This window comes from Triticum aestivum, chromosome 5D, assembly GCF_018294505.1.
Source record: "Triticum aestivum cultivar Chinese Spring chromosome 5D, IWGSC CS RefSeq v2.1, whole genome shotgun sequence".
Lineage (NCBI taxonomy): Eukaryota > Viridiplantae > Streptophyta > Magnoliopsida > Poales > Poaceae > Triticum > Triticum aestivum.
In genome coordinates, this window is record NC_057808.1 from 92,192,673 (window position 1) to 92,208,977 (window position 16,305).

The following is a 16,305-nucleotide window of genomic DNA, read 5'->3' on the forward strand; positions in this document are numbered from 1 at the left end:
TCACATTGTCTCTCTTCTTAGATCTGAATTTTCTATGACTGACCTAGGACTCCTTCATCATTTCTTAGGCATTGCTGTTGTTCGAGATTCCTCCAGCCTTTTTCTTTCCCAACGCCAGTATATTCTTGATCTTCTTAATCGTGCTGGTATGCTTGACTGTCAATCATCTCGCACTCCTGTCGATACTAGTTTTAAACTTTCGGCTACCGGTGAACCCTTTTCCGATCCTACTCTCTATCGTAGCCTAACAGGTGCTCTCCAATATCTCACCATTACTCGTCCTGAAATCTCTTTTGCTGTTCAACAAGCATGTCTCTATATGCATGATCCCCGGGTTCCTCACTATACTCATGTTAAACGCATTCTTCGGTATTTAAAAGGAACTCTCAATCATGGTCTCCACCTCAATAATTCTTCTCCAAACTCGCTTACCGCATACTCTGATGCAGACTGGGCTGGTTGTCCTGACACTCGAAGGTCCACTTCCGGTTTTTGTGTTTTTCTTGGTAACAATTTGATTTCTTGGTCTTCGAAAAGACAGGTTACAGTCTCACGTTCGTCGGCCGAGGCTGAGTATCGCGCTGTGGCACATGCCGTTGCAGATACCATCTGGATTCGACAGTTACTCTCCGAGCTACACATGCCTATTGAGCAGGCCACTATTGTCTACTGTGACAACATATCAGCAATCTACATGACCAGCAATCCAGTTCAACACCGACGCACAAAGCATATTGAGATTGATATTCATTTTGTTCGTGAAAAGGTTGCTCTTGGTCAGGTTCGGGTGCTTCATGTTCCCTCTACGGCTCAGTTTGCTGACATTTTCACCAAGGCACTGCCTACTAAGCCGTTTCAAGATATCTGTTTCAGTCTCAACGTCGTCGAGCCTGCCGTTGATACTGCGGGGGATGTTAGAGTAGTCATTATGGTATACGACTTCTAGTCCAAGTCAGTTTTGTACCCCTACCCCAAGTCGGTTTGTACCCTCTTATATACTCTTGTATGCCGCACCAAATCATCAATAAACAACAGTTTTATTCAGCTTTCACGTATTACTTCGTCTTGGTGGGCCTTTTCCAAAAAAAAAAAAACAATCCCCAATCCGTTCTCCGAACCCTGCCTATCCCTCCCTTAATCCTCACCTTCACCGAGACGGCGGCTCCCGGCGGTGCGCCGAGCGCGACACCGGCAACAGGCGGCACCAGGTGACGCGACTCCGACTCCTCCACTAACCACCTCAACCTCCCCCGTGTTACAGTCGCCGCCGACCTCCACCAGATCCGGTACGGTGCTCTTCTACCTCTGCCATCGGATTGGACAGGGGCGCGGGGCTCCGGCTGGCCCTCGGTTCGCCCACTCCACTGCAGCACTTCAACGTACACCCTTGTAACCAAGCTGATTCTTTTATTAACGACTTGAGTACACCCTGCTGCATTAAGGATTAGCATTAACAATCGTTTACAACGGGGCAGCTAAATGGAGGCCACCGTGCTAAGTCTGGGCAAGTCTGTGGTGATTGGGGCGCTCAGCTACGCCAGGTCTGCCGGTGCTGGGGAGGTAGCCTCACGTCTTGGAGTTCAGCGTGATCAGGCCTTCATCGCCGATGAGCTGGAGATGATGCAGGCGTTCCTGATGGCCGCACACGACGGGTCAGAGGACAAGGACAGGGTGGTCAGGGTCTGGGTGAAGCAGGTCCGCGACGTGGCCTATGAGGTCGAGGACTCCCTCCAGGAATTCGCTGTCCGGCTACAGAAGCAGTCTTGGTGGCGCGTTGCTCGCACCCTTCTGGACCGGCGCCTCGTTGGCAAGCAGATGAGGGAGCTTAGAGCCAAGGTCGAGGATGTCAGCCGCAGGAACAAGCGCTACCGCCTCATCAATGGTGACGGCTCTGGTTCCAAGCCTAGCAATATCTCCACGACCACAAGTGAGTTCCCCGTTGCTGGCGTAACAATGTCCGGCGCCGAGGAAGCTAGGCGGCAGTTGGACAAAGCAAAAATGGATCTCATCCGCCTGATCAGTTCCAAGAAGGATGACGCCCTTAGAGTAATCGCATTATGGAGAGCAAATGGTGATCTTGGGGAGACCTCTGTCATAAAAAAGGCATACGAAGATCTGAAGATGCACAAGAAGTTTGAATGCTTTGCTTGGATCAAGTTGGTGCGTCCTGTCAATCCAACAGAGTACTTGCGGAGTATTTTGAGGCAGTTTTATGTAAATTCACTACAAGGGACAACTACGGAGGCGCAAGATCTGAGGTGGATGGAGATGACAAAGGAAAATGATTTGGTTGATGAGTTCAAGAGATTTGTGAGTACAAAGAGTTACCTGATTGTGCTCAAGGACATACGTACTATTGAAGAATGGGACTGTGTTAAAGTTTTCTTCTTAAATTACAAGAAAGGAAGTCGAATCATAGTATCCACGGAGCAAGTTGAGGTTGCTAGCTTATGCATAAGACAACAGACTGCAGCAGCTGACCACAAGCAGTTGCATATGGACCAGGCTCTCTATGCTTTCTACGAGAAGGTATTCTTTTTCTTGTCAAAATATACTCTGACTAGTGCTACATTATCTTCAGAGTCAACTAATGCAGTAATAATTAACAACAATATCTGACAGTAGGTAAGGTTACTATTTCTCAGTAGTTTTTGTGCATTATTTACCAACATACTCCCTCCGTTCCTAAATATTTGTCTTTCTAGAGATTTCAAATGGACTACCACATACGGATGTATATAGACATATTTTAGAGTGTAGATTCACTCATTTTGCTCCGTATGTAGTCACTTGTTGAAATCTCTAGAAAGACAAATATTTAGGAACGGAGGGAGTATAATCTAGTCCTGACACCTTGGTGCTGAGTGTGGCAATGTTTAATGGTACGCTGATAGGAAGCAGACATGGAAGAGCCACAGGGTTGGCAGTTGTCACCCAATAGTGTCTTAGAACAGTTTCTGAGATATCGATGAGATGTAAACGGTTCCATTGGTGGATGGGCAAAATTGTCTGTGATGGAGTTTAGATAGGAAATCATAACTCGGTTAATAATTGAAAGACGATAGGTGTACTTTTTTTCAAATAAAAATCTGATGGTAAATACATCACTCGATTGCTTAGTTTTGTGAACCCTAATTAGTATCAAATTGCATTCATCAATTGATTACAAAATGTTATGGCATTACCCTAGCTCATTGCAGTGTCAGCATATATCAAAATATTGATGTTTGAGCAATTTCCAAAGATAAATGTAAAAATTGTACAACACTATACACACAACTGTGCAGGCATGTCTTGTTGAAAATGCAAAAAAAAAAAAAAAAAAACCTTATCAGTTGGTAAACATGCCATCCCTTTTTGGATAAAATTTTGCCAACTCTCCTGTTTTCTTTTGGCATCCAAGTTCCATCATTAACCCCTTTTTAGATAAGTGAGATGCATGATTGTATTTGCTTGATAAATATATATGCATATTGGCATTTCACGTAGTTGCTTCTAAAGAAAATGATTACTTTATTCCCTTGAACCATTGACGAGTATAACCCACTAAAATGTTTATCTCACATAGTCCTTAAACTTCTCACATTGGATAATTTTACTATCCCTGGTGATTTTCGGATGTGTTTTGTGAAAAACCATTAAGTTTCACCAATGAGCACAATTTGACACGTCCAGCACATCATGGCGTGATACCAACAGAAGGGCTCCTTGTGACCATCATCGACCTCTCTGTCACCCTGTTATCCTTAATTTCATGTTTCCTTCTTAAGCCTTCTTCACAACATTGAGTGTTTTCGTATCACGAAAAAAAACATCAAGAGTCACACATGGGAGCTTTGCCTCCCACAGTCCCACTTCTCCCGACTAGGGCGGCCCTGTCTGCAACTGCCGGTGCTCTACTTACACATTAGCGTTGGATAGTGCAGCCATGGAAAAACCACATCACCTTTCCTTCCCCTTTTCTTCTCTATCCATAGGATGTCTCCGAGAGCTCTGCCATGGACGACCATTCCTGCTTGAGGAGCTAGATCACCATGTGTGGTGATCCTAGGCTTCATGTTTTATTGTTGGAATTGGGGATTTCTGTTGAGGATCGAATCTTGTGATTGAGATTTTTGGAGGTTGAGATCTCCATAGCTTAAATGCTTCAATCATAGGAAAATTTGTGATTAATGTAATGAGGTTGAAACTACTTACTAAATTTCTTGATTGTTCAGTGAAAAGGACTCAATTACGATTTTCTGTAGTCATCCCATTGAATTTTGAAAGCTTATGCCAAATTTGTCAAAGCTCGCTCAAGTTTGGGAAAGCTTGTCTCTTTAAAATATTTCTCTTCGGAAAATTTGGAAGCTCATGGAATGATAGTTGATACTTGAAAGCCCTATTATTTTGCATTTTTCTTCTTAAGTGTGTGTCCGCTTGCTGATGAATGCCGATGGAAGTGACTGCTCCAGAGGCAGAGCCGGATGTGGGGGGCGTCCGAAGGCAAAGCAAAAGGTGAAGGCGCCATCACAATGGTAAACCAATAATTTGCAGTCCCCGTGCTTTTCATTTACACGAAAGACAGACTCGTTAGATCACCTGATTTCCACTGCAGCTTCTTCTCTCTCTCTCGTCCAAGCATCTTGCATTCCGACCATAGGGACTGGCATTGGAGATAGAAGACTTTGTGGGAAAGTTACCAACGTTTATGTTTTGGTAACAGCCATGTATTCGGATGGTGGCGCTTCTCTCTCCTTGTCACCAATGAAGAAGGGAGAAAGATGGGGAGGGATATGACACGACACAGGGCCTGCATCATGCTATTCGGTTGGTGAGATGAGATCTAGGATGGTTTATTTTGTCTGCCGGGGCAGCAACTCCTCAGACACATTAAATGTGTTCGAGCAAATGTTGGTACGGTATTGTGGCTGATGGACGTGTGGGTTGCAGAGAAGAGAGGAGATCAGCAAATCTCACACTTGTCTTGCTGGTCACTTACATCCCATGTAGATACAGGCATGCTGAGCATTAAGAGCTCATTGACGCTGATATTCTTATCTTTTAGTGATGCATCTAGATTGGTAAGAGCGTTTCAGCCTACATGTTCATCTGGTTTTGGCACATACATTGTAGGAGATGGGATCATTTTAGGTCTACATTGTGCTTTGTGGCGTGCTTTTGTGGTGCTGAACCCATATTGATGATCATAATTATCATGTTATAATTCACTTATTGACCAATACTGCTCTTGTAATTGAATTATAACTTCTTTGACCTGCAAACTACATAATTTTTACATAGTTTTCCTTGGAAATTATTTGATTGTGAACATTGGAAAATGTCATATGAACATTTGCAAAAATTAGAAGTGAAAAAATGCAGCAAGACACAGCTCTAGGAGCTGGTGTAACGCAGAACTCCAACTCTGGGTTTCTTTAACTGATACCCCGGACACTAGGGTAACAAAAAAACGTAATCAAGTCAATTAGTCAATTAAGATGAAATCTAACAGACAGGGCCCGCATGGCATTTACTATGACAGTGACTTGGCTCATTTTCGGCTTGAGTCAGTAAGTGAGCCCGGTTCGGGCAGAGCAGACTCATTGGGCTCTACAACAAAAACCTTGACTTAAAAAAACAGACAAATTTAAAGATTAAAACTTCTCAAAAAATAATCTTAGAAAATTCTAGTAATCCAATCTATCTTCTCGAGTGTTCTGGGAACTTTTTAGCACATTTTGGTGAGCCATTTGAATGTCTAGAATTTTTTTGTAATTCTCTACCAAATTTGAAGTCTAAGCCAAAATGCGCTCAAACTTCCCTAGAATACTCATGGTATGTAGATTGAGTTACTAGATTTTTTTCATATTTATTTGGAAAATTGGAGTTTTGCTTTAAAATTTGGCCCGCAATTGAAAAAGCAACCAATTTTTTTAAGAGCTCAGTGAACAGGAATGCTCAAGGCGAGCTCACCTATCAGCTTAAGCCAAAAATGAGCTGCCCCTGCCATAGTCAACACCATGTGAGCCACATCTGTCGGATTTCATTTTACCTGACAGAGTGGGGTATCAAAACCCCTAGAGTTGTAGTTTTGTGGTACAACAACCTGGAGAGTTGTGTCTTGCTGCAGTTTACTCAAATTAAAACTTGCTGAAACATTACTGGGGAATAGAAGGCAGCACCTAATCATTATCTATTTCTGTATAGGGTTTGCAAGATGGAGCTGATGCAACTGAGGCAGGGTCTAGCTTTAACATAGCTAGTACCACTAGTAGCAACTCTGCAGACAACAAGAGCCTCGCTCACACAGAGACGGCGATAGCTGATTTTAAGGAATATGAGCAAGTCGGTCGAGAGAAAGAAAAATCTGATATTATCAAACTAATTTCAAATGAAGATAGCCAACAGCTTGATGTGATTTCTGTGTGGGGAATGGGCGGTCTTGGGAAAACAACACTAGTTAGAGATGTGTATCAAAGCCAACACCTCAGTGTCAAATTCAGGTACCGCGCTTGTGTAACAATTATGCATCCCTTCAATTGTGACGAGCTCATCAAGAGTTTAGCTCGACAATTAGATGCAGAGGATTATGAAAATAAGGAGGAAGCAGGCTTGGCGGGTGGCAGAACAAAACCTAGGCTCCAACGGTCACTGACGGATATTTTAGAAGGAAAGAAGTACTTGATTGTTCTTGATGATCTATCGTCTACCACAGAATGGGACTCTATAATACAACATTTACCTGCAAGGGAAACATCAAGTCGTATCATAGTTACCACAAGGTCAGAAAATATTGCTAGGCACTGTTCAAAGAAACAAGAAAACATATACAAGCTTCAAATTCTGGGGTATGAAGATGGACTTAACCTCTTCATGGAAAAGGTACCTGCGACCCTATCATCATGCATCAATGCCCTATTTGTTTAATTTCTATTTTGTAAGTGCCAAGATCTTTTCTTTAATGTGTTTTTTGAGCAGACACAATCTGTATTTTACAAGGTTCCCCCTCCATATTAATTTAATATGTTGAGATTATTTTAGAAGATAGCTAAAACCCTGTGGGGGGCATGACTGGCTAGTAGCTACTTGCATGCTTAATTAAAGAACTCACGGTGCAATTTACCTTTGGTAATAAACTTTTAAAGCACAAAATCCGTTATTAGGCATGCAGCTAATTTAGTTTTGTGGCAACTAAAAATTTAAATTGAATACATTTCAGGTATTTCACAAGATTACATATCTGAATGATGAATATCCGGAGTTGGTTGAACAAGCAAATCTGATCCTAAAGAAGTGTGATGGACTTCCCCTTGCAATTGTCACCATAGGTGGCTTCTTGGCAAACCAACCTAAAACCGCTTTGGAGTGGATGAAATTGAATGACCATATTAGTGCCGAGTTGGAGATGAATCCAGAGCTTGAAAGGATAGCAGCAGTCCTTAACAAAAGTTACGATGGTTTACCCTACCATCTCAAGTCATGTATGTTGTATTTCTCCATCTTCCCCCAAGATGACAAGGTTAGCCGAAGACGTCTGGTGCGTCGGTGGATTGCAGAGGGCTACTCAAGGGAGTTGCGTGGCAAATCCGCGGAGGAAATAGCGGAGAGCTATTTCATGGAACTCATAAGCAGGAGCATGATCCTACCATCTCAAGAATCCATTCATAGTCGAAGAGGAGTTGACTCCTGCCAAGTCCATGATCTCATTCGTGAAATTGGTATCTCAAAATCAGCGGAGGATAATCTTGTTTTCACATTGGAGGAAGGCTGCGAATTAAACAACCGGGGAACAATACGCCATCTTGCCGTAAGTAGTAGCTGGAAGGGAGATCAGTGTGAGTTCAAGAGCATAGTGGACATGTCTTGTATAAGATCATTAACGGTGTTTGGGAAGTGGAGGCCATTTTTCATGTCTGAGAAGATGAGGTTGCTGCGAGTGCTGGACCTAGAGGGGACATCAGGTCTAGTTGATCACCATCTTACGGGCATTGGGAAGCTTCTTCATCTAAGGTACCTTTCTTTAAGAGGATGTGATGATATTTATCACTTGCCAGACTCGTTGGGTAACCTGAGGCAGCTGCAGACACTAGATGTTACATATACAAGCATAATCAAACTACCGAAGACCATTATCAAACTTAGCAAGCTAGAGCATATTCGTGCTGGGGGCATTGGAAGTAACGATGGTGGTACACATGAAACATATGCAGACACCCTATGCACTCTGGCTTTGTCGTCAATGGCATTCTGTGTGGGTTGTTGCGCACCTCAGGTTCTGAAAGAGGTAATGGATATGGATGGTGACCCTAACAGGCGTGATATATGCACTGCGTGTTGCTGCAATAAATTACCTTCTGCCGCGACGCGCCAAAGTCCAAATGGTGTCGAAGTGCCAAGGGGCACTCGTAGACTGAAAGCCCTGGACACAATGGGTGTTGTGAACGTCTCAGGATCAAGGGGTAGGGCTGTTCTAAACGACCTAAAAAGTCTCACCAGGCTGCGGAAGTTAAGAGTGACCGGCATCAACAAGAAAAACTCTCAAGACTTGTGTTCAGCGCTTTCAAAGCTCAGTTGCCTGGAATCTTTGTTAGTGCGGTCAGAGGGAAACCCTGGTTTATCCGGCTGCTTGGATGCCCTACCGTCCCCTCCGAAAAAACTACAGAGCCTCAAGCTGTACGGTAACCTGGTGAAATTGCCCGACTGGATCGAGGGGCTCCGGAATCTCGTGAAGATGGAGCTGCGGAGCAGCAGGATATTGGAGGTTGATGCAGCCATGCAGGTCCTTGGCAATTTACCAAACCTGGCCATACTGCGCCTGCTGAGGCACTCGTTTGCTGGTGAAGAGCTTCGTTTCAGTCTAAATCGGGACACGGCATTCCCGAGTCTGACGGTGCTGGAGCTCAGCCTCCTAGACAAGCTCGAATCTGTGGAGTTCCAAGGAGGGGCAGCCCCAAAGATCGAGCTGCTGCAGTTTCGTGGCTGGCGCTACAAAGCCAACATGGTGTTGTTTGCAGGGCTGCCTTCTCTCCCGAGCCTCAAGCAAGTTTTGCTCAAGGGTCGCTATGAGGATGGCTTCGTGGATGACTTGCGGGCCCAGCTTGCGGGAAATCCAAACAGACCTGTTTTGAAGCTCAACTGAATTGCTTCAGACTGCAGATTCCAGGTTCGATCGCTAAAACCTACTAGCATACATCTGTGAGCGTCAAAAGCTTCAGTGATGATTTATGCATGTACACATATTTGGTCATAGTAGTATACATAAGCTGTTTGGTTTTTATCTCTACTGCAAGAAAATTTCTACTCTCTCTCGGATCCATATTACTACTTGTCTTAGATTTGTCTGGATACGGAAGTCATCATAAAAGAAGAATCCAGTCGGGCCATTATGCTCCAGTTTATGTGTCTGTTGGATCGAAATTAAAGCTCCATACATATATTTGCTGGGTTATAGATTGGGATCGATTTAATCTGTAGAGAAGAGCTGGGTTATAGATTGGGATCGGGAGCTCCATACATGTATAATCTTCTCAGCGGCAGATGGAAGCCTGGAACTAGATCCAAGCTATTGTTCAGCAGTTTGCAAAACTTGTTATGCTTACTTTCATGATGCAGATATGTTTTGATCTGTGCCCCGAATGCTGTAAAATGTGTTGGCGGTGTTGCCTCATTATCATTATATAAAAAGCAGGGCCCGGGGAAAGCCCCCTTTTTTTATTCAAAAAAGTGTATTTCTTCTCAGCAGCAGAGCTGGAAGGTTTGAACTAGATCCTTGGCAAATGTAGTTTATGGGGCGACAAATTCTATTATGTTACACCCATGGCATTTTAACTTCACACCGCATGTCAAATTTATCTTAAAAGTCCATGGCAAATTTAACATTACAACAATGGAAAATTAACTACACAACTCATGTAAAAATATAATCATAGTCCATGGCAAATTTGACCTTACATCCATGGCAATTTAATTTTCACAACCCATGGGAAGTTTATTTTTTGTAGTGCATGGGAAAATTAACTTTACAACCATGGTAAATTAACTTTAGAGCCATGGCAAATTTTGCTCATAGCCCATGGCTTTTTTTAATTTTTTTCCCATGGCAATTTATTTTTAAAACCCATGGCAATTTTAATTTAAAGTTCATGGCAAATTAACCTTACAACCATGGAAAAATAACTTTAAATCCCATGGCAATTTAACTCCACAGCCCATGGCAAACTTATTTTATATTTACCATAGCAAACCTACCTAATGTACCATGAAAATTTGGACCATGTGGCAAACGAATGATGCATATTGTTGCCATCATGCCAAATTGTAATGTGACTTATAAACATTTGTTCTAACGTTTTGCATTTTGATCTTTGATTTTTCTTTTCCAAAACTTTTTGCCATGCTTCTAGATGGCAAATTTCCAAGCATTTTTTTGCCATGTTTTTTGCCTTGCCATTTTGTAATATGTTTCGTATTTGCCATCATGTTTATTAACCACACCGCAAAACTTAAAGTCTCTTTACTATATTTTTTTCCACGGCAATTTTTAGCATTTGCATGATTCTCTTGGCATCTTATAGTAACAATTCGTAAATTGTTGTTTTGTATACATCATGGCATAGACTTGTATACTACATAACAGGTCAAATTGTTTGTACCCTACATGGCAAGAACTCACTCATATCTCGTTTGTTTGTTTTTTCTGTTTTTTTATACATAATAGTTCCCTTTTCTAGTACACTTTCTCACTTTAAATTCTTTTGGGTAAGGGGGATTGTGTTGGGCCAGGAGGCCTAAGTCAGATTGTTTTCGATGGGCTGAAGTAGGACATCGCATGTTCGTTCGGGACTCCTTCCCAGTGAACGTTTCGTTCGATCTGGAAAGGGCTCCCACCGAACGTTCGGGAGATGTTGGGTTCCAAATTGAAACTAGGCATATCCACTTAAAACTGACTGCACTTCAATGAAGTTCAGTTCGCACCAGGGCCAACATCGTCACGGTCAGGTTCGGTGTTGTGCATCTTGTCATGCCAAGTGTTAAAATGGTGAGTGCGACTGAGGTTGGCGTCTTCGTCTAGAGCATTCGCCTGGTAAGTCTTGGGTGAGGAAAGGGCCACGGCCTAGCACGTCATTGAAATGGACGATGATTGTGTGTAGGAGTGTGTGCGCTTCTTCGTCCACCACGATGAGCACCTTCAAGACAATGCACGGGTCATAGAGCCACACGTTCATCTCCAACTTGTCCCTGCCTATCCTCCAGCAACACGATGTCAATGAGCCCACAATCGAGCTCCTTCTCTTCGGGAGCCCTTGGAAGCTCAGCTGCATCTTATATATACTCCATAGCACCCGTTGCTCGGTTCTGCTTGGATCTGGTCTTTGTTTGTCTATGTCAGTGTGTCTGCAGGTTAGATCCTTCTGATCTACGATTCTCTTCATCGACGGTGGTTGCTGTTCTGGTGTGCTGGTCCTATTGGGCCTTAGCACGACGACTTCCCGACTGTCTACTACAACAAGGTTTGCCCGGCTCCGATGAAGGAGGGGCGATGACAGCGGCGCGCCTTCGGCTCGCTCCAGTGATTGTAGTCGTGGCTACGTGGTCTACGGACCTAGATGTAATTTTTATTTCTGGTGTTCTTTGTACTACCTTAACAGTTGATGAATAGATTGGAAGTTTTCTCGCAAAAAAAAAACTCGATCCAGGCGCCGACGCACCGGACCTGCATCAACGCGTCCATCACATGTGTGCACCACTCCTAGTTGGGGAATGTGAGCCACAAATCGTGCTCAGAGCCTCATAGTGCAATTTGCTACTGAGTTAAATTGTGTAAAAGTGTGTTGCATATCCATGAAATGAGCTGAAATTGAGTCTTATAAATACTCCCTCTCAAATAAGTCTTACATTATGAGACAGAGGGAGTAATAAATATATAAGATAGGAGAGAAATTTTTTATAAGGTGCTAGTTTAGGGAATTTGACTTCCCACAGTAAAGTCATTACAAAAATTTAAAGGACTGAAAGTGCAATCATGCCCTTACATCATGTTTTGATGTTGATGACAATATACATGTAGGGGACTAACTGTTTGTCAAGTAAATCTCAGGTGTTAGTCCCCTGTTCATCAAAGTGTGTGGATCAAGAGCATACGAAGTGATTTTACTCAAGGATGAAGTATCAAAATTGGTTACATGTTTGTTTTCTTGAGTATAGGATCCCGCACTATTAAGAGGGGATCGATAGGGTTAGTTAAAGTCTTGCTCTTGCCACAAACCTTCTTCCCAAAAATGCTTTAGTTCCATCTTTATTCTCTCTGGCATGTTCTGTCTCTGGCCTGCCGGATGTCCGGGCTTCACCCCGGATGTCCGGGCCTCACGTCAAATATCCGGCCTGCTCGCCGGATATCCGGACCTAGCTATCCAGAGAGCACCTTGTGCTGGTGCTGTTTGCCGGATGTCTGACCCTCTATACCGGATGTCCGGGCTCTCCTTTCACCCCGGATGTTCGGGTCTCCCTTGCCGGACGTCCGGCCTATGCTATCCAGAGACTGTTTCAATATGGTGAACTTGCCGGATGTCCGGCCATGTGCCGAATGTCCGTGGTTTCCTGATATGCAGGATGTCCGGGCTTGACCCCCGGATGTCCAGCCCCTCTGTTCTTACCTCTGTTTCTGCTTTGTTCTTCAAGTGCCTCGCCAGGCCGGATGTCCGTCCTGCCCGTTCACTTGTGCTACAATGGCCATATTTGTGCTCACACTATATATAGCCCTCCTCCCCCTCGGGAGAGGGTTGACCATTCACTTTGAAGAAACCCTAGAACACATTTCACTCTCACTCTCTCTCACTCCTCCACACCAAATCTTAGATCCCCAAGGGATTTGAGAGCATTTGAGGCAAATTGTCCGATCAAGTGATAGATCCACTCCTTCCTTTTCTTTGCACCAAAGGAATTTGTGATTTGAGCAAGTCTTGAGCTTTTCCCCATTGTTCTTGTTACTCTTGGAGGTTGGAGACTCCTAGGCGATAGGAGTCTTTCGGAGAGGAATCGACCATTGTGATTACCCCCGGAAAAGTTTGTGAGGGTTTGGAGACCACCCCAAGGTCTACCACTAGTGGTTGAGAAACACCTCTGTGGTGTTGTCTCAAAGGGAGAATAGGGTGAGCCTTCGTGGCGTTGGGGTGCCTTCGTGGTAACATCCACCTCTCTAACCGTGGCGTAGCTTCCCTCCAAGGAAGTGAACATCGGCATACATCCTCGTCTCCCGGAGTTGCGGTTATTCCTAACTCTAACTCTCTACTTGTGGTTACTTGTCTCTTAGCACTTACTTATATCATATTGTGCGTTCTTTCTCTCATACTTGTGTTACTTGTTTATCTTGCTTAGTTCTTAACATCATACTTGCAATTGTTAGGCTCGCCTTCATATTCCGCATTATTGCCTAAAATTGCTAAGTAGTAATTAAAATTTGTAACTGTACCTATTCACCCCCCTTTAGGTCCATCTCGATCCTTTCATCTGGTATCAGAGCCTCGTGCTCTATTCTTGTGGCTTAACCGCCCTAGAGCGAGATGAACCCCGATGGGACTCCCCTTGTTGCAGATCCAAAGAATACGGACGCGGCACGGAAGCCAAGTCCTTCACTTCAGAGGATCTGGAGCGAGCTCTTGCTAAGCAAAAGGAGGAGCATGATGCCTCTCTTGAGGCCTTGGTACAAATGAGGATAGTCACACTAACCACGATGCTTGCACCACTTTCTAGTGGTGCAGCCTCGAGGCCAGCTGTGCCTACTCCTTCACTTGGCCAACAACCTCCTAGCAATGAACACTCCAGTGTTCCTTGGCTTTATGCAAGACCTCAAATAGAGAAACCTAAGTATAACCCTCAAGGCAAACCTCCTTTACTTGATGACACTACCGATTTTGCTTTGTGGAGAGTTGCTATGCAGGATCATCTTCGATATGGAAATGATGAGATGTTGGAGATCTTGGAGTATGGCTACCAAGCTGTTGACCTGAAGAATCTTACTCCAAGAGAGGTATATGACAAGAATCTCAACGACACAACAACCATGTGCATAAGAAGAGGTATGACTGACAAGCAAAGGAGACCATACATACATATCACAAGTGCCAAGGAATTATGGGATAGCATTGTGAGGACCAAGATCGGTACCTCCACACTCCGGCTTGCTCAATATGAAATTGCCAAGGGTCAATTGCAAAACTTTTGTATGGAGAAAGGTGAATCTCCCAAGCAACTACTTGAGCATCTCATGACTCTCACCGCCGACATTGAGTCATGTGAATGTGACAAGACTCAAGATGGATTCAACTTGACTAAGCGATTTCTCGTGGATAAGTTGCTTCATGCTCTTGCTCCATACCATCACCAAATGGTATGGGACATAAGAAAACACCATGGATTCAAGGAAATGACTCCAGATGACATCATATCCACTTTCCAACTATTTGAAGAGTCAAAGGCAAATGCCACAAAACATCTTGCCATGCATGGTACCTCAACATCAAAGATCAATCTTGCATTGAAGGCCAAGCATGTATGTGAAGAAGAGCAAAGTGAAGAAGAAGATGATGAGGAGGAGGAGGATGGTGATGAGATTGACTCAGATGAGAGCCCGTCATATGAAGACATTGCTCTCTTTGTCAAGAAGTTTAGCGCGGGAGAATTCAAGGGAAGATTCCAGAAGAAGAAAGTGAGAAAATGCTACAACTGTGAAGAAACCAACCACTTCTCCAACGAGTGCCTGTATGAGAAGAGAAGATAAACCAAGGTTTCCCAAGACCTTTCCCAAGAAGAAGTTGCCAAATCCTTTGAACTCCAAGCTCAAAAAGAGAGATGGGAAAGCAATGGTTGCTCATGAAGAATCCGATCTGGATGATGTTAGTGGTGTTGCCGGAGTTGCTCAAGATTCTCAAAACACTTTGAGGCTAGTCAACAAGAGTGGTGACGTTGTCACCTACAACTATATGAAAGACTACAAGGGCAACGCTCACAAGTGCCTAATGGCAAAGGCCGTGGTAGAAGATGGAGAGAACCAAAGCTCTCCTGACAAGGTCAAGGTAACCCCACGATCAAACCCTCCTCTTTTCACTCCTTCTACTCCTAGTGATGAGTATCTTGATGCGGAGGATAGCTATGAGGATGATGATATAGATGATCCTATGCTTCCTAAACTAAATAAGTTCATGTGCTCCCTCAAAGGAAAGAAGCTCACTATGTTTCGTATGCTTATGGAGATGGTGAGTAAGCACACCATCACCATTAAGGAACTCGAAACCCTCGTCACCGAGGAAAAGGAAAAATATGAAATCCTTGAGCGGAAAGTCCAATATGAGGAAGCATGAAATGATGAACTATGCTTGAAAATTGGTGCAAACATTGATGTTCATACTAAAGATCTTGCCTCCTTGAAAAAGGCTAATGACTCTTGCAAAGAGTTGATGAATGATAAAAGTAAGCTTGTGAAGTCTCATGCTTCTCTCTCTAAGTATTGTGAGCTCCTATCCGTGTCCCTCAAGACTAAGGAAGAAGAGCACACCCTTCTTACAAAGATTTTTGAGACGCTCAAGCTTACTTATCTTGAAACTCTAGCCAAGGCTTACTCTTATCCTATTATCAATGTTGATGCTTGTACTACTAACTCTAGTAGTGATCTAGCCTCAAGGCTCAAATCGAGAAAGGTCACATGACATGTGCTCAAGGACAAAAGAACCTTAATGAGGTATTGAGCCAACACAATGAGGTGTTTGCCAAAGAGGGGCTCGGGTTTGACCCAAGCACAAGCAAGAAGAAGACGTCCTCTCAAAAGTGCACCACCCCTCTAAAAGAAATATTTGTACGAGAAGGGCACAAGGAGAAAGGTAAGGTTGTTAGTGGGAAGGCCACAAGGGGCATGCCCACTCTCAACAAGCCAAAAGAGTTCATGCCTCCATCCTATGTACTTCATAAGACTAAGGATGGAGAAGTTTATGCAAAGTTTGATGGTCCTCGAAATGCATTCCGATTTTATGCTATTTGGGTCCCTAAGACCCTAGTGACTAACTTGAGAGGTCCCATTGCGAAATGGGTGCCTCTAACCAAGTCATAATTGTGTGTAGGTTGCTTTCTCCGGTGGAGTAAAATGGGTGATTGATAGTGGATGTACCAATCATATGACCGGAGATAGCAAATTGCTCTACGATTTCATGGAAGCTATTCAACCATTTATGATCATTATGTTTGGTGGAGGATCAAAAGGACAGGTACTCGGGTTGGGCAAGGTGGCTATCACAAATGACATGTCTCTTGCAAATGTCATGCTTGTCCAATCCC

The 16,305-nt window shown here is 43.7% G+C and overlaps 1 protein-coding gene across 2 annotated transcripts; it reads left to right on the forward strand.

The window, feature by feature from the left end:
• The first annotated feature begins 1,077 nt into the window (after positions 1-1,077).
• On the forward strand, positions 1,078-9,375 carry LOC123119634 (disease resistance protein PIK6-NP). Of its 2 annotated transcripts, XM_044539493.1 has the most exons (5): positions 1,078-1,379; positions 1,476-2,529; positions 4,455-4,517; positions 6,190-6,864; positions 7,202-9,375. In XM_044539493.1, the coding sequence occupies exons 2-5, from the start codon at positions 1,480-1,482 to the stop codon at positions 9,119-9,121; spliced, it is 3,708 nt and encodes a 1,235-aa protein (XP_044395428.1). In that variant the 5' UTR covers positions 1,078-1,379; positions 1,476-1,479; the 3' UTR covers positions 9,122-9,375. The 2 variants fall into 2 exon arrangements, with proteins under 2 accessions (XP_044395428.1, XP_044395429.1); XM_044539494.1 differs by lacking the exon at positions 4,455-4,517.
• Positions 9,376-16,305: the final 6,930 nt, after the last annotated feature.

Bases quoted from the DNA above. Each gene is read 5' to 3' on its own strand.
- LOC123119634 (XM_044539493.1), top strand. From the start codon at position 1,480: ATGGAGGCCACCGTGCTAAGTCTGGGCAAGTCTGTGGTGATTGGGGCG. The intron at 2,530-4,454 runs GTATTCTTTTTC...TGACTGCTCCAG, and splicing joins TCTATGCTTTCTACGAGAAG to AGGCAGAGCCGGATGTGGGG. The intron at 4,518-6,189 runs GTAAACCAATAA...ATTTCTGTATAG, and splicing joins GTGAAGGCGCCATCACAATG to GGTTTGCAAGATGGAGCTGA.